Source organism: Melozone crissalis, unplaced genomic scaffold, assembly GCF_028551555.1.
Source record: "Melozone crissalis strain CALT ecotype California unplaced genomic scaffold, PUWL_Pcris_2 ptg000092l_1, whole genome shotgun sequence".
NCBI lineage: Eukaryota > Metazoa > Chordata > Aves > Passeriformes > Passerellidae > Melozone > Melozone crissalis.
Window position 1 is genome coordinate 2,515,270 of NW_026535869.1, and position 25,847 is coordinate 2,541,116.

At 46.7% G+C, this 25,847-nt stretch overlaps 3 protein-coding genes across 3 annotated transcripts in view; all 3 read left to right on the top strand.

Moving 5' to 3' along the window:
- POU2F3 (POU class 2 homeobox 3) overlaps positions 1-8,675 on the top strand; it is a 52,147-nt gene extending 43,472 nt beyond the window's left edge. The window contains 6 exon segments of the mRNA XM_054291489.1: positions 401-542; positions 1,859-1,995; positions 4,040-4,201; positions 5,994-6,060; positions 7,412-7,544; positions 8,636-8,675. Of these exon segments, the coding sequence (XP_054147464.1) occupies positions 401-542; positions 1,859-1,995; positions 4,040-4,201; positions 5,994-6,060; positions 7,412-7,544; positions 8,636-8,675 (681 nt within the window).
- A 5,139-nt stretch (positions 8,676-13,814) lies between these two features.
- LOC128947276 (TLC domain-containing protein 5-like) lies at positions 13,815-15,732 on the top strand. The gene is made up of 2 exons (XM_054291518.1): positions 13,815-14,010; positions 15,230-15,732. Exons 1-2 carry the CDS (start codon positions 13,815-13,817, stop codon positions 15,730-15,732), a joined length of 699 nt encoding a protein of 232 aa, XP_054147493.1.
- A 6,992-nt stretch (positions 15,733-22,724) lies between these two features.
- Positions 22,725-25,218, top strand: LOC128947243 (TLC domain-containing protein 5-like). Its single transcript, XM_054291475.1, has 2 exons — positions 22,725-23,009; positions 24,404-25,218. Exons 1-2 carry the CDS (start codon positions 22,811-22,813, stop codon positions 24,940-24,942), a joined length of 738 nt encoding a protein of 245 aa, XP_054147450.1. The 5' UTR covers positions 22,725-22,810; the 3' UTR covers positions 24,943-25,218.
- The last annotated feature ends 629 nt before the right edge of the window (positions 25,219-25,847 follow it).

Sequence of the window (25,847 nt, forward strand, 5' to 3'; positions counted from 1 at the left end):
GGGATGGTGACTCCACCACCTCCCCGGTCCCTGTGAATTCCCAAAATTCCCCCAAATTCACAGAAGTCACAGAATTCAGAGAATTCACAGAAGGACCAGGTTGGAAGAAGCCTCAAAGATCATCAAATCCAGCCCAGCCCCAGCACCTCAAATAAACCCTGGCACCCAGTGCCACATCCAGGCTTCGTTAAACACACCCAGGGATGGGGACTCTGCCACCTCCCCGGGCAGAACATTCCAGAACTTTATCAGTTTTTCTCTAAAACCTTTTTCCTGATATCCAACCTTGGTTCAGCTTGAGAAGTCCTCTCCAGACTGTTAATTCTGTGCCTCTGTGATTCTGCGTGGGACTGGGAGGGGTTTCCCTGTGCTCACTGTGGGGTGTGGGTGTCCCTGGCAGGGGGACGTTGGCCTGGCCATGGGGAAGCTCTACGGCAATGACTTCAGCCAGACCACGATCTCCCGCTTCGAGGCTCTCAACCTCAGCTTCAAGAACATGTGCAAGCTCAAGCCCCTGCTGGAGAAGTGGCTCAGTGATGCAGGTGGGTGGCAGCAGGGCAGAAATGCCACTGGTGCTTTGGGAAGGATGGGCTAGAGCAGAGATTAGAAAGAGCTAAAGAATGAAGCAGGGATTTATTAAAATCTCCTCAATGGATCCACCTTGGGCAGCACAAGAGCCCAGCCAGGGCTGCACACGAGATGAACCAAAATGGTCCCAAAATGAACCCAAGGTGAACCCAAAATGGTCCCAAAATGAACCCAAGGTGAACCCAAAATGGTCCCAAAATGAACCCAAGGTGAACCCAAAATGGTTCCAAAATGAACCCAAGGTGAACCAAGATGGTCCCAAAATGAACCCAAGATGAACCAAAATGGCCCCAAAATGCACGAGCGCTCCCGGGGTCTCTCCCTTGGATCAGTTCTGCTCCATTTGCACCTTGCAGTTCATTGTCCCATTCCAGCTTTAGCCCATGCAGTCCCACCCTGCTTGTTTTTCTCTCTCCAGCCCACGGTGTTTGTGCTCCTGGGCTGAGATTGGGATCATTTGTCCTTGGTGCCCAGCTGGAGCAGGAATTGTTTTGTCTCCCTGCTCTGTGCACAGAGCTCAGCATCCCCTGATGTGAACCCAGACCCACACACTGAAGCAGCACAGAACCTGAAAAATATAAATACTGGAACCTGAAAGTCTGAAAAATAGAAAAGCTGAAACCTCAAAATCAAAAATATAAAATCTGAAACCTGAGGCATCACCAGCAGCAGGAGAGGATCCATCCAGGACCCTCAAACCCCTTCAGCCCCTCGCTGTGGGAGCTGGAGAAGGGGAGCAGCTGCTGAGGGATCAGGCCAGGGGGAGCAGCTGGAAAAGGAAGGATTTCAGTGAGAGGGGAATCCCCTGGGGCAGCAGGGTTTGGGGTGGTGTCCTCTGCTGACCTCACCCTTCAGGATGTCTGAGCCATCGGTCACATCTCAGCCACCCCGAGCCAAATGCTTTGGTCACATCCTTTTCTGTGAGAAATGAATTTATTGGAACGCTCCTGGTCCCTGTCAGAGCAGGCTGGGAATCAGGATCACAAAGGAAAAACGGTGTGTGGGTTAAAACATTTTTCTTCTTTGATTTGGGCAAGCTCATTGATGGATTTGGAGCAATTTTAATCATTATCAGAGGGAGGATCCACAATCCACAATTAGTGTATTTTAGAAGGCACCTTTAATTAATTTAATTAATCTATTTTAGCAGGCACCATTAAATTAATTTAATGTATTTTAGAAGGCACCTTTGTTTCACAGGAAGCATCTGGGAATGAAAATAACTCATTATCTTCTTGGATATCTCATTTTCCCCTCCCTCCTCCCCCAGAATCTGCTCCTTTGGATTCCTCCATGAGCACCCCCAACTCCTACCCCTCAGTGAACGAGATGTTTGGACGGAAAAGGAAGAAGAGGACCAGCATTGAGACCAACATCCGCTCCACGCTGGAGAAGAGATTCCAAGATGTGAGGGGAAAACCTTTCTCTCCCTCAGCCTGGCATTTGCAAGCCTGGGGCACTGAGTCCTCTCAAGAAAAGAGGTTTTTTTTCCTATGGGTATTTATTTGATATCAGGTTGAAGAAGCAAAAAGAAAGTGTTAAACCCAAAGGAGTTCCCAATTATTTGAGAGCAGGTTAAAAAAATGCTTGAAGGAGTTAATAGGTAAAGTGTTAAACCCAAAGAAATTCCCAATTATTTCCCTGTTGAATGTTATACTAAGGGAATTACAATTTTAGCACCACATTTCCCCATTATCACTGGGGTGCAGAGATCAGCTTTGGCCCAGCTCTTTTCTTTGTGAGTTGCAGAAGTGTCACAGGAGCTCTGTGGCCACAATGCCCCATTGAGCAGCTCTTGTGAAACCCCAGAACTTGTTGCTCCAAATATTTTTCCTGAACCCATTCAAAAGTTGAACCCTTCTTCTTTTTAAGCTCCAAGAATTTCAGGAAAAATCACTACAGGCATCAAAGAGAGCTTTAATCAATAGGACTAAACCGTGCCTTGGAAATTTCTTAAATCAAAACTGTTCCTGAGCTTGTTTTTCCTTGTTTTTTCCCTCGTATCAAAACTTGCTCAGTCCTCATCAGATCATTTTAGCAGCTCATTTCTAGCTGGTAGAAGGTTTCTGCAATGGGAATATTATCTTGGTAGATTATATTATCTACCTCTGTGCCAGGTAGCTTTGACATTTCTGAGCTTCAGCTCTGGGCAAACCCCACAGAGCCAAAAGGAATGAAAATAAATTACTCAGGGCAGGGTGGGCTCTTTAGAAATAACCTTTAGAAAGGTTATTTCCCTTTCTAAATGAGAAAGGGGAGGGACAGGCAGTGACTTTTGTGGCCTCCTGTCCCCTGGATGGTGGCAGGGCCACCAGGTTGAGGCGAGCCCAGCTCTGATTTTGGTGCTGTTAAGCTCAAAGAGGGAAGAGATTTGTGCAATCCCTGGGGCAGGAGCTGTGATTCATCTCCCCCCTGACTCTGGGAGGGCTGACGTGGAACCTGAGGCACTTTGTGCTTCACAGAACATAATCTCTCACCCAAATATTTACCCTCAGCCTCAGACAGGGCTTTTGTCCCCTCCCAGCCCGCAGCCAACCCCACCCTTGTCCTCCCAGCAGCCCCTGATGCTCTTTGGGCTTTTAAACCTCCTGCTTCTCTCAGCAGAACTCCAAGCGCAGTTCAGAGATTTCCTTGTGAATTTTGGGGCTTTTTAACCTTCTGCCTCTCTCAGCAGAACCCCAAGCCCAGAGATCCCAGCTCAGAGATCTCCTTGTGTTGTTATTTGGAGCTTTTAAACCTTTTGCCTCTGCCAGCAGAACCCCAAGCCCAGCTGAGAGATTTCCTTGTGCTTTTTGGGTTTTTTTTTTACCCTCCTGCCTGTCTCAGCAGAACCCCAAGCCCAGAGATCCCAGTTCAGAGATTTCCTTGTGTTCTTTGGAGCTCTTAAACCTCCTGCCTTTCTCAGTAGAACCCCAGGCCCAGCTCAGAGATCTCCCTGTGTTCTTTGGGGCTTTTAAACCTTTTGCTTCTCTCAGCAGAACCCCAAACCCAGTGCAGAGCTGATTTCATTGTGGTTTTTGGGCCTTTTGTAACCTTTTGCATCTCCAAGCAGAGCCCCAAGCCCAAAGGTCTCCTTCTGCTGTTTGGGGCTTTTTTAACCTGCTGCCTCTCTCAACAGACCCCCAAACCCAATTCAGAGCAGATTTTTTGGGGGTTTTTGGGCTTTTTAACCTGCTGCCCCTGTCAGCAGAATCCCAAGCCCAGAGGTCCCAGTTCAGAGAATTCCTTGTGCTGTTTGGGGCTTTTTAAACCTGCTGCCTCTCTCAGCAGAGCCCCGAGCCCAGAGATCCCAGTGGAGAGATCTCTGTTCAGAGATTGCAGTTCAGAGATCTCCTTGTGTTCTTTGGGGTTTTTTTAACATGCTGCCTCTCTTAACAGACCCCCAAGCCCAGTTCAGAGCAGATTTATTGGGGTTTTTTGGGGCTTTTTAACCTTTTGCCTCTCTCAGCAGAACCCCAAGCCCAGCTCAGAGGAGATCTCCTTGATAGCAGAGCAGCTCTCCATGGAGAAGGAAGTGGTTCGGGTCTGGTTCTGCAACCGGCGCCAGAAGGAGAAGCGGATCAGCTGCCCCATGCCATCCCCCATCAAATCACCCATCTACAACTCCCGACTGGTGAGGGGCCTGCCATGCAGCCACCTGACTGCAATCCCACCCAGAATTTATTATTTTTACATGTATATTTATATATATTTATATTATTTTTATGTATTTATATTATATATCATATATTTATACATTGCATTACATAATATATATATAATTATATTAAATATATAATTATATATTTATATTACATGTTATATATTTTATATGTTATATATAAATATATATTAAAATATATAATTTTAAAAATATATATTTATTTAGATATATAATTTTTTTATTATTCCATCCATTGAAAACAATCAGCTAAATTATAACAATTCATTAAGCGATAATTCTGTTTATTGAAAAAAGTGGAAAGAAGAGAAATTAAGTGATAATTCTGTTTGTTGAAAACATTGGAAAGAAAAGAGAAGTTTCCTAGGAGGAATTGATTAGTTTAATTGTAGGATAATTTAGTCAAATCATGATGCCATCCCAAAGCTTTTCCCCTTGAGATTGATGAAGAAAAGTCTTTCCCAAGAAAGGGAGGGTGAGGGATTTGGGATTCAGCCACCTGAGTGGAATCTCACCCAGAATTTATAATTTTTATACATATTTATTTATTTATTTATTTATTTATTTATTTATAATTTATTATTATTCCATGCATTGAAAACGATCAGCTAAATTAGAACAAATAGTTAAGGGATAATTTTGTTTATTGAAAACACTAGAAAGAAAAATTTCCTAGGAGGAACTGATTAGTTTAATTGTAGGATAATTAATTTAGTCAAATCATGATGCTATCCCTATATATATATATATAAGTGAAATTTATTATATATATATAATATATATATATAATATATTATATATATTATATATAATTTATTATTATTCCATCAATTGAAAACAATCAGCTAAATTATAACAGTTCATTAAGTGATAATTCTGTTTATTGAAAACACTAGAAAGAAAAGCTCCCTAGGAGGAATTTAATAGTTTAATTGTAGGATAACTAATTTAGTCAAATCATGATGCTATCCATATATATATATATATATATATATATATATATATATATATATATATTTTATTGTTTTTAATGGATGGAATAATAATCTGCTAAATTATAATAATTCATTAAGCGATAATTCTGTTTATTGAAAGCACTGGAAAGAAAAATTTCCTAGGAGGAATTGATTATAATAATTGAGTCAAATCATGATGCCATCCCAAAGCTTTTCCCCTTGAGATTAATGAAGAAAAATCTTTCCCAAGAAAGGGAGGGTGAGGGGCTTGGGATTCAGCCCCCTGAGTGGAATCTCACCCAGAATTTATTATTTTTATATATATATATATATAAAATTTATTATTATTCTATGCATTGAAAACAATCAGCTAAATTAGAGCAATTCATTAAGCGATAATTCTGTTTATTGCAAACGCTGGAAAGAAAAGACAAGTTTTCTAGGAGGAATTGATTAGTTTAATTGTAAGATAATTTAGTCAAATCATGATGCCATCCCAAAGCTTTTCCCCTTGAGATTGATGAAGAAAATTTTTCCCAAATTAATGGGGGATGAGGATGGCATACACTGATATCAATTTAGCTGAATTTCTGCTGCTGCATTTAAGAGTTGCTTGGTGATTTTGCTATTTAAAAGTGGCAGGAGCCTCCTCAGTGGATAAGAGATAAAATTTCAGAAATCCAAGATAAAATTCAGATTCTGCAGTTCCTGGCTTTTGGGATGCAGGGGGCTGTGCAGGGAGTGCAGGATGTGATTTCACCCCTCTCAGTGCCTCTGTTCCTGCCCAGGTCTCTACCTCAGGCTCCTTGGGGCCCCTCTCCGTCAATCCCGTGCACAGCACCATGCCTGGGACTGGTGAGCCTTGGGGACCCTCCCTTCCCTCCTTTGCCCTCTTGTCCCTGACTCCTCCACTTCTGGGTCACATCTGCAGGATAATCTCAGTCAGAGCCTTGGCTTGGGCCAGGGAATGTGGATAGAACAGCCCAGCTGTGCTGTGGGGTGGGGTGAAACCATGGAAAACACCGGGCAAAAGGACATTTCCACAGAATCCTGGGCTGGGGTGGTCAGGTTTGGGAGCCAGGCACAACTGGAGCCAAATAAAGGGTGGGTTAGAGCTAGATGTCCTTGGAGAGATGAGATTCCCAGATAGAGGAGCAGGGGACATTCCTGGGGTCCCCCAACTTCCCCAGGGCAGGGTCAGGGAATCAGAGCCAGATAAAGGGTGGGTCAGTGTCAGATCTCAGTGAAGACCTGAGATTTCCAGATATGGGAGCAGCAGACATTCCTGGGGTCTCCTCACCTTCCCCAGGGCAGGGAATCAGAGGCAGATAAAGGGTGGGTCAGTGTCAGATCTCCTTGGAGACCTGAGATTCCCAGATACAGGCGCAGGGGACATTCCTGGGGTCCCTCAACTTCCCCAGGGCAGGGTCAGCGAATCAGAGGAGCCAAATAAAGGGTGGGTTAGAGTCAGATCTCTGTGAAGATCAGAAATTCCCAGATATAGGAACGAAGGACATTTCTGGGGTCCCCCCAACTTCCCTAGGGCAGGGAATCAGAGGCAGATAAAGAATGGATCGGTGTCAGATCTCTGTGGAAACCAGAAATCCCCAGATACAGGAACAGGGGACATTCCTGGGGTACCCCATGTTCCCCAGGGCAGGGGCAGGGAATCAGAGGCAGATAAAGGATGGGTCAGTGTCAGATCTCTGTGAAGACCAGAGATTCCCAGATACAGGAACAGGGGACATTCCTGGGTTCCCCCCACCTTGCCCAGGCCAGGGAATCAGAGGAGCCAAATAAAGGGTTGGTTAGAGTCAGATCTCTGTGGACACCAAAATTCCCAGATACAGGAACAGAGGACGTTTCTGGGGTCTCCCACCTTCCCCAGGGTTAGGAGCAGGGAATCAGAGCCAGATAAAGGGTGGATCAGTGTCAGATCTCCTTGGAGACCAGAGATTCCCAGATACAAAGACAGGAGACGTTCATGGGGTCCCCCACCTTCCCCAGGGCAGGGATTCAGAGGAATCACAGCCAGATAAAGAATGGGTCAGTGTCAGATCTCTGTGGAAAACAGAAATTCCCAGATACAGGAACAGGGAACATTCCTGGGGTTCCCTCCACCTTCCCCAGGGCAGGAATCAAGGGATGGGGTGGGAATGCTGGGGCAGGAGGAGGTGCCAGGCTCACGGTGCTCTGTCCCTCACAGTGACATCCTCGTGCTCCCCAGGGAACTCCAGCAGGCCCTCGTCCCCTGGCAGTGCCCTCCATGCCAGCAGCCCCGGCACAGCCCAGAGCAACTCCAAAGCTGCCATGAACTCCTCTGGCTTCAACTCTTCAGGGTAAGGCTGAAAAACCCCACAAAAAAACCCCCCAAACCAGCCCAGGGCATCGGGGAAAACCCTGGGATAACCAGGAAAACCAGGAAAACCCTTAGGGATTCCAGCAGTGTGGGGCGTTCCTGTGTGACGCTCCACCTGTGACCTCTCAGGGACAGGGTGGGGATTGTTGGGGGACAGAAGTTGGATTTGGTGATATCTGAACAAGATATTTGAATTTGAGCTAGATATCTCAATTAGAAGAGAAAGCGTTGCCAAATGAGTTGGATTGTGGGCTAGACCCAACCTGTAAAATATGGGTTTGAATCCAGATTTTAAATGCTAGGAAGTGTCCCCATTCCTGTCTTCATACAACATCTATTAATTTGTGGCTCTTAGAGGAAAAAAAAAAACAAAACTGCTTCTTGTGCAAGCTGTCAGAGTCTGACCCAAGTGGTCAGGCTTCAGAATTTGATCCGGCATGTTGAAAAATATGTTCTGTGGAAAATGCAATGCCAGGTTTAAATGTACCAAAGCTTTGAAATGTTTTGTGTTAAAAAAAAAAAAAAAAGATGGGTCCCTTCCAGCTGAGGATATTCTGGGATTCTCAGGAGTGGCAGGATGTGATTTCTGAATTTTCACTTGCTGCAAGATGTGCTGAACAAGGTCAGGTTGTGTGGTGGTGTTTTCAGGGGTTCCAGGATGAGGGAAGAGATGAGAATCTTGACTCCATGTTTCAGAAGGCTGATTTATTATTTATGATATATATTATATTAAAAGAAAATGATGTATTAAAACTATATTAAAGGATAGAAGAAGGGATTTTATCAGAAGGCTTGAAAGGAAAGGAATGACAATAAAATCTTGTGGCTGCTCACGGCCTTGACACAGGTGGCTGTCATTGGTCATCAAGTAAAAACAATGTAATAATTCTCCAAATCACATTCCAAAGCAGCAAAACATGGGGAAGCTGAAGCTCCTCAGCTTCTCAGGAGAAGAGATCTGGTGAAAGGATTTTCCATAAAATAGGTCTGTGATGAGGTTGAGAATCAGGATGGTTTTCACTCCGAGGTGAAACGGTTTTTTATTTATTTGTTGTTCCATGCTGCCCACAGCTCCTGGTACCGATGGAACCAGCCCACCTACCTCCACTGAGAGCTGGAGCAGCGAGGGCAGGAGCCGCTGTGCCTCCAGGCCGTGCAGCACCCACGGGTGATGCTCGGGGCCTCCAGTGCCTTCCACGGCCGCCTGCGCCAGGATCCGCCAGCAGCGGGGCTGTGCCGGGACTCAAACTGCAGCCCAGCCCCACAGTGACATTGTCCCCCTTCCCCAGCCCCACAGTGGCACCGTCCCCTCCTCCCAAGCCCCCAGAGTGGCACTGTCCCCTTGGCCAAGCCCCCGCGGTGGCACTGTCCCTGCAGCTGTCCTCGCATGGCTCCTCCGCTTGCAGCGCCGCATCCTCCCGGGCAGGGCTCCTGTGCAGGACTCTCCTCTGTCTCTGTCTCTTTTCTCTGTCCCCATGCCGTCCCAGAGGTCCCCAAAAGGAAGGAGGGTCCCTCCTGCTGTCCCTGTCACGCACAGCCCCCAAACTGAGCCGAGGTTTGAGTTCATTTCACCGCAGCCCCGTGGCTGGGTGGGAGCCTTGGTTTGTCCCCAAGGCTCCCCATCTACTTGCTTTGCTCCTGCTCCCTTTCTAAAGGTGCTTTTTGTTGTTTTATTTTTCTTCCTTTTTTTTTTTTTTTTTGTTAATTAAGTATTTTAGAGCCTTCTTATTTTTTCCTTTGAAAAAACAAACAAACAAACAACCGAAAAAAAAATTGTCTTTTGCAAAACTTGTGTCCAGGTCTTGTTATTGCTGGAAACCTTGGGGGAAATTGGGATTTGTGTTGATTTACACAAATGAATGGGATGAAAATGAGTCTTGACCTTCTCTTTTTTATTAATTTTCCTCCTTTTTTGGGTTTTATCTGATACCAAATAATAACAAGCTCTTATTGAGATGCCTTCTGGTCTTTGAGCTGGAAGGAATTTATTTTCTGTTCTCTGTTTTTGTGCTCACGAAGTATTGCTTGAGGTCGGTGTGTGCAAGTGGTTGGGAATTCCAAAAGATTCCAAAGGAAAAGTCAATTTTCACAGCCAATGGTTACAATTCCACTCTTGTGTCTCCTTTCTTTTTAATTGATTTTGGCTGATATGGGTATTTAAGATTAGCAGATAAGGACAAATTTAAACACCAATCTGGAACTTTGGGCCACTCTGTCTTATTTTACTTCCTGGATGACCTTGGAGAAAATACTTGATCCCTGATGGGCAATGGTGATGAAAATCCAATTTCCTTCTCCCAGCGCTCAATTTGTGCAGAATTTGGGGCATGATGAACATCACAGCTGATTCTCCTGCCACCCATCACTGAGGACATTTATTAACCCAAACCTCAGCACTGCTGTAGTTTCCAGCTTGTTTCCACTGTGAAAATCTCAAATTATTTCGTAGATTATCAGCAATTATTTCCACAGTGAGCTCTGATTGTCTTCATAACCTCAGCCTGCACGTTTCACCCAGGAATTCCTGAATTAACTCCTGGGAGCTCAGCTGTAATTTGTATTTTACCTTCAGAGTCAAGTGACTTGGTCCGGGCTTGCAGAGGTTTCTGAGCCCCTTGATCAAAAAGGATTAAAAATAAAGTTAAATCAGCTATTTCTAATAATCTATTTACAATTTAATGTACAGCCACATGCTCTTAGAGCCTTGAGAAAATACATTAAAATCCAAATTTGCCTTCTGTTTCAAACCATTCTGTTTGGTTCTCAGGAATTCCTCCAAGTTGTTTGCTCCCACCTGCATGAATTTTGGAATAATGTTCCAAAAACAAAAACAAAACTGGGAGGGAAACCACCAATGTGTTAAAAGCTGAATAACAGCACCTGCGCGTGAATATTTAATTAAAAATAAAATTAAATCAGCTATTTCCAACAATCTATTTACAATTTACTGTACATCCCCATGCTCTTAGAGCCTTGAGAAGATACATTAAAATCCAAATTCTGTTGGATTTTAGGTAGACTTCTGTTCCAAACCATTCCATTTGGTTCTCAGGAATTCCTCCAAGTCGTTTGCTCCCACCTGCACGAATTTTGGAATAATGTTCCAAAAACAAAAACAAAACTGGGAGGGAAACCACCAATGCGTTAAAAGCTGAGTAACAGCACCTGCACGTGAATGTTTCCGCTGAGATCAAGGCCAAGCTGTGCCAGGCGTTGTGCAAAAACATCCTGAAGATTCATCTCCTCCCCAAAGTTTATAAACACAATGACAAATCCCTGGGATTTATTGATAAACCGGCCCCGAGTGGGAAAACAAACAGCAGCAGTTTGTTTGCTCCACGCAAAGCTCCAGCTGGAAGGGGAAGAGCTTCGTTCCCCTGGCACCCAGGAACGATTCCAGAGAGCATCTGAGGGATTCCAGAGCAGCAGAGCAGGAAATTCCAGCTTTCCAGGAGCAGGAGTCGCCTCCCACGGCCACAGGAACAATGCAGGGAGCACCTGTGGGAACTCGGTGACCTCCTGAGCTGAGCCTGGAGCTTCTGCCCCTCTCCAAGGCTGGGCTGCCTCATAAATTGACATTCAGCAGTGCCCAAGTTCAAGCAAGGCTGGGGAGAATTGGAAAATGAACAAATTTTTTGTTGGTATTTAATTTATTTTATTATTCATTCATTTCTTTCCACCTGTGAGGAGAGGGAGTGCATGCTAGGAGAATATTCCCCATGGAATGTGCCTGGAGCATCCCTGTGCTCCCTGTGCCTGTTTGTCTCCAAGGAGAGATGCTGTGGCTCATAAATTGACGCTTGGCACTTCCCAACTTCAAGCAAGGCTGAGGAGAACTGGAAAATTAACAAATTTTTGTTGGTATTTAATTTTTTTTATTGTTTATTTATTTCTTTCCTCCTCTGATTTCCACCTGTGAGGAGAGGGAGTGTGAGCTGGGGGAATATTCGTTGTCTTTCCCAGGTTTCTTTGTTGCCTGAAGGGAGATTTTGAGCATTTCTCAGTGCCCAAATGATGCCACTAAGGTCCATCATCATTCTTGATGCTCACAGCCTCGGGATTTCCAGCTCTGGTAGAATTGGAATGGATCCTAACAGTCCAATAACACATTTTAGCTTGAATTCAGGCTCAGTTTTACAGATGCTCAAACTGCAGTTGGGGCCCCCTTTCTCTGTGCTGGGGGGTCCTGCTTTAAAATGCTAGAAAAGGAGACAAAAATCAGCAAGTTTTAGCTGAAATATAAGAGCAACCTATAATCTATGATCCAATTAAAAGGATATTTGAGTGTGTAACTCACAGGAGCATCCTGTGCAGCACACATGGCAATTCTCACTGGGAAGGGCTCTTGTGCTCTCAGTGGTTTCACTCCCATTTTCACTTCAAAATGCCAGAAAAGGAGACAAAAATCAGCAAGTTTTAGCTGAAATATAAGAACAACCTATAATCTATGATCCATTTAAAAGGATATTTGTGTGTAACTCACAGGCGCATCCTGTGCAGCACACACAGGAGATGTCATTGGGAAGGGCTCTTGTGCTCTCAGTGGTTTCACTCCCATTTTCACTTCAAAATGCCAGAAAAGGAGATAAAAATCAGCAAGTTTTAGCTCAAATATAAGAACAACCATGATCCATTTAAGAGGATATTGAGTGTGTAACTCCCAGGAGCATCCTGCGGAGTGCAGCACACACAGGAGATGTCATTGGGAAGGGCTCTTGTGCTGTCAGTTGTTTCACTCCCATTTTCACTTCAAAATGCTAGAAAAGGAGAAAAAATTAGCAAGTTTTAGCTGAGCTCTGGCTGCAGGGGAAATTTGGGTTGTTTTGGGGACACAGTATGAGATTTTAAAGCAGACTGAGTCAGGGATGACACAGCGCTGACACCGAGCTGGCTGGCAGGGCTCGGCAGAAGCACAGCCCTGTCCTGTTACTCACTGCCCGCCATGAACTTGGCCCCAGCTCAGCTCCTGCCTCACTCGTCTTGTTCTGCACGTTCTGTGTCACATCACCCGAGTGTCCAGCACCACTCCCAGCCCGGCCTGAACCCTCCTCATCCTCCTCATCCTCCCCTCCCTGCAATCCGCACAAAGGGAGAGAGATTGGAAGAAGACTCCAGGACGCTCGGCAAAACAATAGAAAAATAAACAAAAGTAAGAAAAGAAGATAAAGAGCACCAGCACCTCCCATCCAGCCTGATCCAGCTTTATTCTCCATCACCTCTGAGTTGCTCCTCGTCCTCCTCATCCTCCCCTGCCTACAATCCGCACAAAGGTGCTCCCTGTACTCCCAGCTGAGAGAAAGATTGGAAGAAGACTCCAGGACACTCGTCAAAAAAATAGAAAAATAAATAAAAGGAAGAAAAGAAGATAAAGAGCGCCAGCACCTCTCATCCAGCTTGATCCAGCTTTATTTATGTGCAATCCGCACAAAGGTGCTCCCTGTACTCCCAGCTGAGATTGGAAGAAGACTCCAGGACGCTCGGCAAAAAAACAGAAATATAAATAGAAGGAAGAAAAGAAGATAAAGAGCGCCAGCACCTCCCACCCAGCCTCATCCAGCTTCATTCCCCATCGCCAGGGAGGAACACGCCCAGCCAAAGTAAAGTCTGGGCTCTCCGGGACGGCTCCAGCCGGGCGAGCCGGGGCTGGGCGGAGGCACCGAGCGCCTGTTCCCGCTTCCCCCGCCCCGTTCCCCTTCCCTGCCCGGCCCTGCTCCTGCCCCGGGGGCGGACAGGGATGCTCGGAGCGGAGCTGCGAGCCCCGGGGCAGGGACAGCGGGGCGGGGACAGCGGGGATGCGGCGGAGCATCCTCGGGGGATGCGGCGGGGCCGGGCTGGGCTGGGCTGGGTGGGCAGGGCCGGGCAGGGCTGGGAAGGGCCGAGCAGGACGATAAAAAGCTCCCGGAGCTCCGGCGCCGCCTCCCCGCCCGGGCAGCCCCAGCCGGGCGCAGGTGCCGGGAGCGCAGAGCCGGAGCGGGGTGAGGATTTGGGATTTTGGGGTACCCCCGTGCCGGGATGGGGTCTGGTCCCTCCCGCTGCCAAAGAGCCTCTGCCCTCAGAGGGAGGGTTGGGGCTGTGGTTTGTTTTCCCGTTGGGGAAATTTAGAGACGGCGCTCACGGCAGGGGGACCGGGTTTGTTCTGCTTTTTGTGGGGTTTTTCCCCACGCTATCCGGGATTTCCGTGGGTGGGCTGGGTGCTCGGGATGGGCACGGCTCTCTGCCCTGCTGACGCTGTCCCTCCGTGCCCAGCAGGATGGTTCCCATCGCCCTGGAGGTGAGCTGCAGCTTTGCCGCCTGGCTGTGTCTCTACTGCTGCCTCTGCCGCTGGAGCGGGCAGCGCTCCTGCAAGTGGAGCTGTCGCCTGGTGACCCTCCTGCACGGGCTCCTTGTCACCTGCCTCTCGGGCTATGTCCTGTTCCTGGATGGCCCCTGGCCCCTGACCCACGCAGGTATGGCTGGAATCTCACCTGTGCTCACCTCTCACAGGTGGAGGGAGGGGCTGATTTCATCTCCTCTCACAGCTGTGTGTTTGGGGCCAAATTTTAATTCCACTGCTTCTTTTTCCACCACTTCTCACTGTTCATCCTTTTATTATTTTTTTTTTTTTTAATTTTGGCCTGTCCATGTACAAATTGGAAGTTTCTAGGTTGGCAGCTTGAGTTTATCGCAGCATCAGGTGTAGCGAGGCATGAAGAACAAAGTGCTTTCACATCTTGAAGGGTCCAATAACTCCTGAAATTCATCTGCAGGGTTTTGCTGTCCTTAAATCTCAGATGGTGCTGCTGATGGAGATCTGGCTGTCCTAAAAGGCTGGAAGGAGAAGGGAAGCAGTGATGGGGCAGGATGGGATGGGTGTGAAGGGGAAGCAGAACCAAATATTGGCACCTAATTCCTGGCACTTGGATAAGGCTGGAAATTCAGGAGGAGAGAAGCACAATCGACCTGTACTGATCTATAAAGCAGAAAAATAGAAAATCTTAAAATAGAAAAATTTTAAATAGAACCCCAATCTTACTCACACCTTCCATTCCAGGTTCACCAAACACCCCTCTCCAGATCCACCTAATAGTGCCACCTAATTCCTGGCACTTGGATAAGGCTGGAAATTCAGGGTGAAAGATGCACAATCAACCTGTACTGGTCTATAAAGCAGAAAAATAGAAAATCTTAAAACAGCCTTATTGAAGTGAAGGGAGAACGACCATCCTGGTAATGCATCGAACTCCAGTTTACTGATCAATCAATCACTTTAAATAATAGTGTTAACGAACTTCATGCATATTCTGTAATCCATGTTCATGATAGGCTAACAGAGAAAACCCTAACCACTCCTTTTGTTTTAGAATACCTACAATTGTTCATTAAAAACAGAACCAACGTTCTCACTGTGATATGAAGGGTTCCCAAAACTTCCATATCGGTTCCCAGGGTGCCAGCCTTTCCCAGAGAAGGTGTTCTGCTTGTTATGGGAAGACTGTCTGAGAACTCTATTGTTTATAAAGGGAGTCTAATTGTTTATAGAAATCAGGCTGGGAACTGCTTTAGGAACTGCTTTACTTTTACTTTTCTCTCAATTGTATGTCTTTATGGCCTTTTTCTTTAAGCCATTCTCCGACACAGCCTGGCGTTTTATTTAAGATTTTTTCTTTCACACACCTTCCATTGCAGGCTCACCAAACACCCCTCTCCAGATCCACGTGCTCTCCCTGACCTTGGGCTACTTCATCTTTGACCTGGGCTGGTGCCTGTACTTCCAGACCGAGGGGGACCTGATGCTGCTCCACCACACGCTGAGCATCTGCGGCATGATCCTGGTGCTGGGGCTGGGCAAGTCGGCCACGGAGGTGAACGCCGTGGTGTTTGTCAGCGAAATCACCAACCCCCTGCTCCAGACCCGCTGGTTCCTGCGGGAGATGGGCTCCTACCACACCGCCCTGGGCAAGCTGGTGGATTTCCTCTTCGTGCTGCTCTTCCTGGCGCTGCGCATCGGGGCGGGAGCGTGGATCGTGTACGGCATGGTGACGTCCCCAGAACCCAACTGGCTGCTCAAGGCCGGGTGCCTGGCCATGTATGTGGTGTCCTTGGGGTTCATGGTTGAAATCTGTCGCTTTGTGAGGAGGAAATTGTGGAAAAAAGCCCCTTCTGTGGATGCACGATCCCGTCAGGAGTAGCAGTGCAGCTGTGGAAACTGCTTGGCTGCTGGTTAATGGGTTGTGGAGGATGATCCCCTGGCTGCTGGAGCTTGTTCCTGTGAAAAGAATTCCTAGAATGACACAGAAGTGACTTTCTGCTGCCCCTGGAGGAGATGGATCAGTGCTAGGAACACGGACAAGCTGAGAGAAGAGGGATTTGAGTGGGAACTGAGGAGCCTGGCACTGATTCCCTGAGTTCTCCAGCAAAGCCAAAGATGGTCAATCTGCAACCAATAATTGCACAGTTTGTACGTTCTGTCCTCATTTCCAATGCAGAGTAGAGAAAAATATGAAAAAAAATCCCATTTTCCTGCCAGTGGGACTGGGTAAGGGGCAAAGATTTACTGAGCCTCACCCTCCTTAATAATCCTGGATCTGGACAATGTGTAAATACTCGAGTGAAAGACTCTGAACAAGACTGAAGTGCTTGCAGGGTGTAGTGGAATTGTCCTTTGAGTGTGAAGTGATGGTACTCAAGGTGAGGCAGTGTTTTACCTCCTTGTTTTTAATGACGCATTTCCTTTACTGCTTTTTTAACACTTCCATTGGGTGCTGATCTCAGAGCAGAGGGATTTCTCTGGGACTGACTCAGGCCCTCACAAACAAGAGTCAGGAATTAGAATTGTGCCAATAAACTCCGTGAGCAGGTGCTGGCCTGGGCTGGGATTGCTTAAGAAGAATAATCAGGGTTTTTGTGAGAGAGGGAGGACAGTGAAGATCCCCCCTAGATGCTCTTTCTGTCCTGGGGTTGGCTCATTTGCAAGCTGAATTCATGGCTAATGAGTCAAAAATGTGATTATTTCCAGGGGTGACAGGAATGTTTAGGCAGATCTGGGTGTGACAGCTGTGCCACACCAGCAGGCCTCAGAGCATGGAAGAGTTCTCTCGTTTTCTTTACCTCTCAGAATCGTGTTCTGACCTTTTCCCTGGGGTTTTAATGTGAATTTCCCTCTGTTCAAGGCCACAGTTCTGATTTGTCTCCTCCAAAAGCCTCGCTGAGAGCTGAGAAGCAAAAGCAGGGGTGAGGGAGGGCAGCAGTGGGGACGCGGCTCCTGCACTGCCTTTATCTCGCTGAATTTGGCTCTGTTCAGGGCAGATATCAGCCTCTGGCTGGGGCTCCTCAAGGTGCCTGGAGAGATTAAAAAATAACCTGAAATAACCTCGCTTTGGGCACGTCCACTGAAGGCATTGCAGCTGTGAACCCGGGCAAGTTCCTGGGCCGATGTTTTTTGGGACAGCGGGAGCCGGAGCGGCCTCCTGAGGTGTGGGCACCTGCCAGGCTCTCTGTGTTCCTTCCAAAACCTCCTCTGAGTCGTGGAACTTCTAATAAAGTCATGTTCTCCTTTGAAAAAGAACCGATGGCCGCGATGTTCTTTTGTTCTGGGTCTTGAGGGGAGGCTGAGGATGCCAAAGCCACTGGAGCATTCCCTTTGTGCAGCTCAGGAACAGAGAGGTGCTGAGGAAATGAGCCCAGGCTGGAGCTGTGGGGCTCAGCTGGAGCTCAGGTTTGTGAGCAGTGCACCCACAACCTGCTTTGCTAATTAATCAGTGCTGCAGAGGGAGTGGGAGCCCCCAAACTGAGGGGTTTGCTCCCCATAAATTATAAAAATAATAATTTAAATTCTGGCCATGGCTTCTCCATCCCAGGGTGCTTCTGTTTTTTCCCTGCCTCTCTGGTTTCGCTGGGGCAGTGCCCAGTTCATAAGAATTGCAGGGTAATTGTGGTTTTTTTTTGAGAAGAAATCAAAAGCATCTTGGGGGTTATAAGATGCCCTAACTCACCACTGAGTGGCTGTTTCTGGTGGTTTCTGCTCCTGCTGGGCCAGGGCTCTGCTGCGTGGAGTGGAGGAGAGCCTGGATTGGTTTTCAATGAGAAAAAACCTCTTCTTTCAACTCAGAAACAGTGCTGGAGAGTATCCCAGGGCACCCAGACTGCTTGTGTGCAACCAGAGTTACCTGGGGAGGGTTGGTGTAAAATAAGTGCCCTCGGGTTCTCATCTGCCACATCTCACCTAAGGGTAAGTTTAGTGCTGAACCCTCTAATGTGATGCTAGAAAATCACCCAGCTGCACTAACCCACTGTATTTCTTATTTCAAATAATGTGATTTTTCGTGCTTTTAATCTGTCAGATATCCCTGAGGGCTTTTACAGCCACAAAAGCTGAGTTTTAGTAACATTCTGTTGGACTCTTAGGTTTCCAGCTCTTGTTTATTCCCAGTTTAATTGTGGACAAGGAGCTTCCCAGTGTGGGTAAGATAATAAATACATTCTGATAAGATAATAAATACATCCTATGATGCTTTTCAGTGCTGTGAGCTCTGGTTACAGCTCCAGGAGGGCAGAGGGAGGCTGTGGCTGCACTAAATGAAGCAGCAGCGTGCAAACAACCATCTGCAGAGGCTCCTGCCCTGAGCTGTTTTGCTGAACTCTGTTCATCTGCAGCCCATTGAAATGGCTGACTCTGCACAAAGCAAACAGGAAAATTGGTGTATGAAGCTGCACCTCACTTCTGGTACAATCCACAGGGAGAGGGTTTCACTTGCTACCTTGCACCTCACCGTGCAAAGTTTACAAAAAAAAAAAATCCTGCATGATTTCTGTGTCCCCCGCATCCTGCATGAAATGATCTGTGCCTTGTTAAAACTCTGAGTGCTCCTCTGTGAACATCTCTGGTTTTCTTCCTGGCTGCTCACAGAATCCCACAGTGGTTTGGGTTGGAAAGGACCTTAAAGATCATCTCATCTTATCCCAAAAATCCCGTTTCCATCCCAGGCTGCTCCCATCCACGGCCTTGGGCACTTCCAGGGCGGGCACAGCTTCTCTGGGAATTCCATCCCAGCTCCTCACCATCCTCACAGCCAAGAATTTTATTTTCCTAATATTCCACCTACCCATGCTCCTAATGTGAAAATGCCCTATAATCTCCTGTCTGTCGATGCTTTTCTTTGTCCTAAGCTAAATATCAAAGCAGCTCCATCTCAGGTGTTACTGAGGCTGCTGGAGGCCCAGCAAAGGTGGAGGGAGGCACGATGAGACCTCAGATTTGTCAGAGAGGTAAATGCACTATAAATGCTCACCAGGATGTGCTGAAATAGCAGGAGGATGAGCGTTTTGGAGCAGCAGGAGCCTGCACCCGGCCTGAACTGGAAAAGTAAGATCTGTATCTTGGTGAATACCCAGCTGAAAGCACTAATTATGAGAGCTGTAAAAGGCAGGTCAAGCCACTCCCACCCTGTGCATTTCAAAAGGTAAAACTTGACGGGATGAAGGAAAAAACCAACCCTGCGCTTTTGGGCGTGAGAGGTTGTTTTGACTGTAACTCATGAAAGGTGGAGGAACTTTTGTAGCTGCTTTGTTGTCCTGCATAAACCCGGAATTTGGGAATTTGGGATGTGGAAGGCAGCGGAGGGAATGGGCAGCGCTGAATGCCTGCAGTGAGAGGAAGCACCGGGATGTGAATGGAGATGGCTGCCCTGCCAGGGAGCTCTGCAGAGGTTCTGTTCCCATCGGGAGTGAGGAGAGCAAAGGCTGGGCGTGCTCCGTGCTGTATCTCTGGGGCACACACGGGGTGATGATTGCAGCGGGTGTGGCAGCGATTTCTGTGTCCCCGGGCTGCCCCGTGGGGACACGACCTGGGGTGGCAGCTGGGCTGAGTACCCAGCTGGGTATTTTCACCTGGAGGAGACAATTTGGGGTCTGCAGCTTCCTCACAGGGGGAGTGCTGATCTCTGGGATCAGGGACAGGCTGGAGCTGTGCCAGCGGAGATTTAGGCTGGAAATCAGGAAAAGAGGGTGCTGTGTGATGGTGTTCACACACAGGGGTCTTACCTTGAGGGAAGAGACGACGATCTGGCTCCATCAGAAGGTTGATTTATTATTTTATGATATATATTACATTAAAACTATACTAGAAGAATAGAAGAAAGGATTTCATCAGAAGGCTGGCTAAGAATAGAATAGGAAAGAATGATAACAAAGCCTTGTGTCTCGGACAGAGAGTCCGAGCCAGCTGACTGTGATTGGCCATTAATTAGAAACAACCACATGAGACCAATCCCAGATGCACCTGTTGCATTCCACAGCAGCAGATAATCAATGTTTACATTTTGTTCCTGAGGCCTCCCAGCTTCTCAGGAGGAAAAATCCCAAGGAAAGGATTTTCCATAAAAGATGTCTGCAACAGTGCTGGGCACTGCCCCAAGAGCTCCAGGAGCTGTGGGACACCGCTCCGAGGCACAGGGTGGGATTGTCGGGGTGCAGGAGCAGGAGCTGGCCTTGCGATTCTGGCGGATCCCTTCCAGCTCAGGGCATCCCAGGACGCAGCAGGGACGGCATGGATGCCCCTTTCCAGGGATGTGCCCCTTCCCAGGGATGTGGGGATTCCCAGGGATGTGCCCCTTCCCAGGGATGCTCTGCGGTGCCGCGGGTCGCTTTTCCTGCCATCCTGCCGCCCCTATTCCCTCCTCCGGTCCCTCCTCCTCCTCCCCATCCCCATCCCTGCGCTCCCTCCTCCCGGCCGCCAGGTGCCCCTCGGCCGCCGCCGCTCGCTCCGTGATCCGGGGCAGCTCCGGCAGCGCGGCCCGGCAGGTGGGTGCTGGGGAAGGGTCCTGTCCGTGTCCGTGTCCCTGTCCCCGTCCCTGTCCCCGTGCCATGGATGGGGCCGGGGCCGCTGCATCCCGCGGGGTGCGGAGGATGCGCCGGGAGTGCGCAGGCGGTGCCCGGGGCTGCGGTTCTGCCCTTGGTGCGGTCCGGGAGCTCCTCCATCTTCCCGCCGGGACTGAAAAAAATGTGGATAACGGGATAACGGGGCTGGGCTGGAGGTGCCCGTGTGGGTTTTAATCGTTTTCGGGGTGTTCTGCACGCCGGGTTTTTTAGGCATGTGTGTTTATTGTAGAGGCTGCTTTCATTCTGGGCCTCATTGCTGCCGGTGATACAAATTATAATATAGATATATAGATATTAGATACATAGATATATAGATAATATAGATAGTATATAATAGACATAGTAGAATTATAATAATAATAATGTAGTGTATATATATAAATTATATATGCATCTATATTATAATTTATAATATAGATATGTGTCTATATTATAAATTATAATTATAATATAGATATATAATACTATAGTATAATAATAGATAATAGATACCTAGATACATAGATAATATAGATATTATATAATAGATATAGTATAATTATAATCATATATAGTATATATTATATCATATATAATGTATATATTAGATATTATATACTTTATATTATATATTATACATTATATAAATATTATATATAATATAAATATGATATATATTATATAAATATATAAAATATATAACATAGTATATGTATAATAATTATATATTATATATAAAATTATATATCTATATTATAAATTATGATATAGATAGATATATAGATAATAGATATTAGATACATAGATAATATAGGTATTATATAATAGATATTGTATAATTATATACATATAATTATATATGTATCTATCTATATTATAAGTTATAGATAGATACATAGATAAAAGATATTAGATACATAGCTATATAGATAATATAGATATTATATAATAGATATAGTATATCTATTGTTACATAATAGATATAGATAGTATCACATATTTTATTATGTATAGGTACATAATAATATATGAGATAATACAAAATAACATATAGGGAAATACATAATTTTATATGTGATTGCATGTTGTTTGTTAATTTATGGTCTATATGTATATTACATAGAATTATTTGTTATTTATTATATAGGATTTTTTGTTATTTATAGTTCTGTAATTATTGCTGCTTTCTAAATTATATTGGCCTTCCTAGCGTCAATCCCTTTTGTCACTTCTCCCTTCCTCATCTGCTCTGAGTCTGGAGCTGGAGCAGCAGGGATGTGAACGGCAATGCCTGCTCAGAGCAGTCATCCCATCCCTGTTTCACCTCCCCGTGTTCCCAAGGCCCATTAAAACATGATGGATTTGTTTACCCAGCCTGCAGTCACGCCTGGGAATGCTCCAACAGGCCCGACAGGAAGGTTGGGCTCTGCAGCTCTGACTCCTCATCCCGTGCAGTCCCTCTGGTGCTCCCCAGAGCTGGGCAGCAGCTTTGGCACAACTGGAAACTCCTGTACCCCAAAGCCTGACTCAGCTGCACTGCCCTGACTGCTCCTGTCATGGGAAGGCATTGTATGAACACATTTCATAGGAAGGCATTGTATGAACACATTTCATGGGAAGGCATTGTATGAACACATTTCATAGGAAGGCATTGTATGAACACATTTCATGGGAAGGCGTTGTATGAACACATTTCGTGGGAAGGCGTTGTATGAACACATTTCAGGGGAAGGCGTTGTATGAACACATTTCATAGGAAGGCATTGTATGAACACATTTCATGGGAAGGCGTTGTATGAACACATTTCAGGGGAAGGCATTATATGAATGAGGTGTAGAATAGAGTAATGTGTATTTGGAAACTCCCGTATCCCAAAGCCTGACTCAGCTGCACTGCCCTGAATGGTCATTTCATGGCAAGACATTATATGAACAAATTTCGTGGGAAGGCATTGTATGAACGAGGTTTAGAATCAAGTAATGTGTGTTTGGAGGGTCTCAGCAACATCCACAAGTGTTTATGTGCTGTAGTTTTGTTCTGGCAATTTGTCTTTTGCTTGTTTGAGAGATTATTGCATAAAGGGAAGATGTATAAAAGAAATACTGCTGAAAAAACAAATCTTTATAGGCATAGGTTCTTATTCTTTTGTATCCAAAAGATTTGGAGGTTTTGGTGCCAGTAAGGATGAAATGAAGCCTGCAGTGAGGAGAATAAAGTGGTTTTCACAGAGAAAATGTGACAGGAGCAAGCAGCCCCATCAGGAGCAGCTCTGCACACTCATGGTTGCAGATGAGTGTGGTTGGTTGCAGATGAGTGGGATGGTTATGGAGCAAAGCTGACACTGTCACAGGCTCTTCCTCCTGCTCACTTTGTCCTTCTGATCCCTCGTGTCCTGCTGTTCCCAGGCCAGGATGCAGTTCCCGCTGCCCCTGCGTGCAGCCTGCAGCCTGCTGGCCTGGTTCTGCCTCTACAAGTGGTTCTGCCACCGCTACCGGCACCGGAGCCTCGAGTGGAGCTGCAGGCTGGTCACCCTGACCCACGGCATCCTGGCCACCTGCCTGTCCGCCTACATCGGCTTCATCGACGGCCCCTGGCCCCTCAGCCACCCAGGTGAGTGAGGAAATCCACGATCCCACCTCCCCCGGGCTTCTCCTCAGTCCCCAGCCTGCCTGAGGTTTGGTGCTGCAGTGATATCTCAGCCCCAGAGAAATGGAGAGCCTGGTACTGTATTTTGCTCTAGTAATGTTCCTCACTCAGGGTCACCAAATATGGAATTTGCAGGCAGCCCCGACAAGGGAAGAGATGAGAATCTTGACTCCATGTTTCAGAAGGCTGATTTATTATTTTATGATATATATTATGTTAAAAGAAAATTGTATACTAAGAGTATGCTAAAAGAAAAGAGATATCAGAAGGCTAGCAAGGAAAGGAATGGAATGATAATAAAATCTTGTGACTGACCAGACAGTCTGAGACAGCCGGACTGTGATTGGCCATTAATTAGAAACAACCACATGAGAGCAATCCCAGATGCACCTGTTGCATTCCACAGCAGCAGATAACCATTGTTTACATTTTGTTCCTGAGGCCTCCCAGCTTCTCAGGAGAAAATCCTAGCAAAAGGATTTTTCATAAAATCTGTCTGTGGCACTGCCCCTCCCCAGCTGCAGTTTGGGAGAGTGTGTGACCTCGTGTGTGGCCATTACGTGTGTGCAGCTGCTAACAACTAACAACTGTGGCATTGTCACAGGGATGTGACACCCCTGCCCTGGCTCACATCCTGCTGCCTCTGATTTATTAAAAATATGGATATCGATCTAGTACCAATATCCAAATGTGACAGACAAAAACTCTCTAACAGTTTAAAACTAGAAAGTGTGTGTTTATTGTGGGATAACTCCCAAATACACACCGCAATTTACAGGTGATTACAGAGTCCTTGTATCTATACAAGTATTGACTACCCAAAGTACAAATGCATATTCATGACTTTGGTACATCCCATTCCCAATATGGATATTGATCTAGTACCAATATCCAAAAACTCTCTAACAGTTTAGAGTTAGAAAGTGTGTGTTTATTGTGGGATAGCTCCCAAATACACACCAAATTTACAGGTGATTACAGAGTCCTTTTAGCTGTACAGGTATTGAATACCCAAAATACAAATACATGTTCATAACTTTGGTACATCCCATTCCCAATATGGATATTGATCTATGGATTTTGATATCCATAGATATCAATTCAGTACAAGTATTGAATACCCAAAATACAAATACATATTCATACCTTTGGTACACCAATATTAATTAGAAACAACCAACATGAGCCAATCACAGATGCACCTGTTGCATTCCACAGCAGCAGATAACCATTGTTTACATTTTGTTCCTGAGGCCTCTCAGCTTCTCTCAGGAGGAAAAATCCTAAGGAAAGGATTTTCCATAAAAGATGTCTGCGACACACCTCCACGCTTCAAATCTCTATCTTTTACCTTTCAGGCTCACCCAACACAACCCTTCAGGTGCACGGGCTGTGCCTTAGCTTGGGCTACTTCATTTTTGACCTGTGCTGGTGCGTGTACTTCCAGACGGAGGGTGCCCTGATGCTGGCCCACCACCTGGTCAGCATCGTGGGCATCGCCGCCTCCTTGGCGCTGGGCGAGTCGGCCGGCGACGTCAACGCCGTCATCTTCGGCAGCGAGATCACCAACCCGCTGCTGCAGGCCCGCTGGTTCCTCAAGGAGCTGGGCCGCTACCACACCTTCGCGGGCGACCTGGTGGATTTCCTCTTCGTGGTGCTCTTCACGGGCGTGCGCATCGGCGTGGGGGCCTGGCTGATGTACTGCGAGCTGGCCTCGCCCCGGCCCCGCTGGTACATCAAGCTGGGCGGGGTGGTCATGTACGTGGTGTCCTGGGTGTTCATGGTGAGCATCTGCCGCTTCGCCAGGAGGAAGAGCATCAGCAAGTACCAGGCCTGGAGGAGCCGCAGGAGCCGCGAGCTGGGCTGGAAAACCAACGGGCACCTCAAAGGGCACTGATGGAGGATGAGCAGAATTCCTCGAGTTCACGGGCTGGCAAGGAGGGGTTCGTGCCTGAAATGCTGCTGGAGGGAGAGGAGCCAACGCACGTTAGCAGATCCGGAGCCAAATTTATCCCTGGCCTAACTCCACTGAAAGCCATGGAGCTATGCCATGGATTCACTGGGCAGAGCTGGCACGGTGTGCACAGCCTGAACAAGAAGGGAAAGAAGGGCTAATTTATAGACTAACCATGGCTGGTCCGGCAGTGCAGGTGTAAATGGTGATGTGGAGGGAAAGAAGGGCTAATTTATAGATTAAACACGGCAAGTCCAGTAGTGCAGGTGTGTGGCCAGCTCCTTCAAGATCTTGGAAGAGAGGACAAGGTAATACTAGGATCTCCATGTCTAGGCAGCTAGAGTGACTCTTCATGCTGGTGGAGGAAGTGTTCCAGTGTTGCATCCAAGCTGGGATTCCTGGCTCTTCCACCACCTCGTTGGTGTGCACAGCCTGAACGAGGAGGGAAAGAAGGGCTAATTTATAAACTAACCATGGCTAGTCCAGCAGTGCAGGTGTAAATAATGATGTGTAGCCAGCTCCTTCAGGATCTTGGAAGAGAGGAGGAGGTAACACTAGGTCTCCATGTCCTGTGCAGTCTAGGCAGCTAGAGTTCTAGAGTTCTCACCAGAGTTTCATGCTGGTGGAGGAAGTGTTCTAGTGTTGCATCCAAGCTGGGATTCCTGGCTCTTCCACCACCTCGTTGGTGTGCACAGCCTGAATGAGGAGGGAAAGAAGGGCTAATTTATAGGTTAAACATGGCAAGTCCAGCAGTGCAGGTGTAAATAGTGATGTGTGTAGCCAGCTCCTTCAGGATCTTGGAAGAGAGAAGGAGGTAATGCTGGATTCTCCATGTCCTGTGCAGTCTA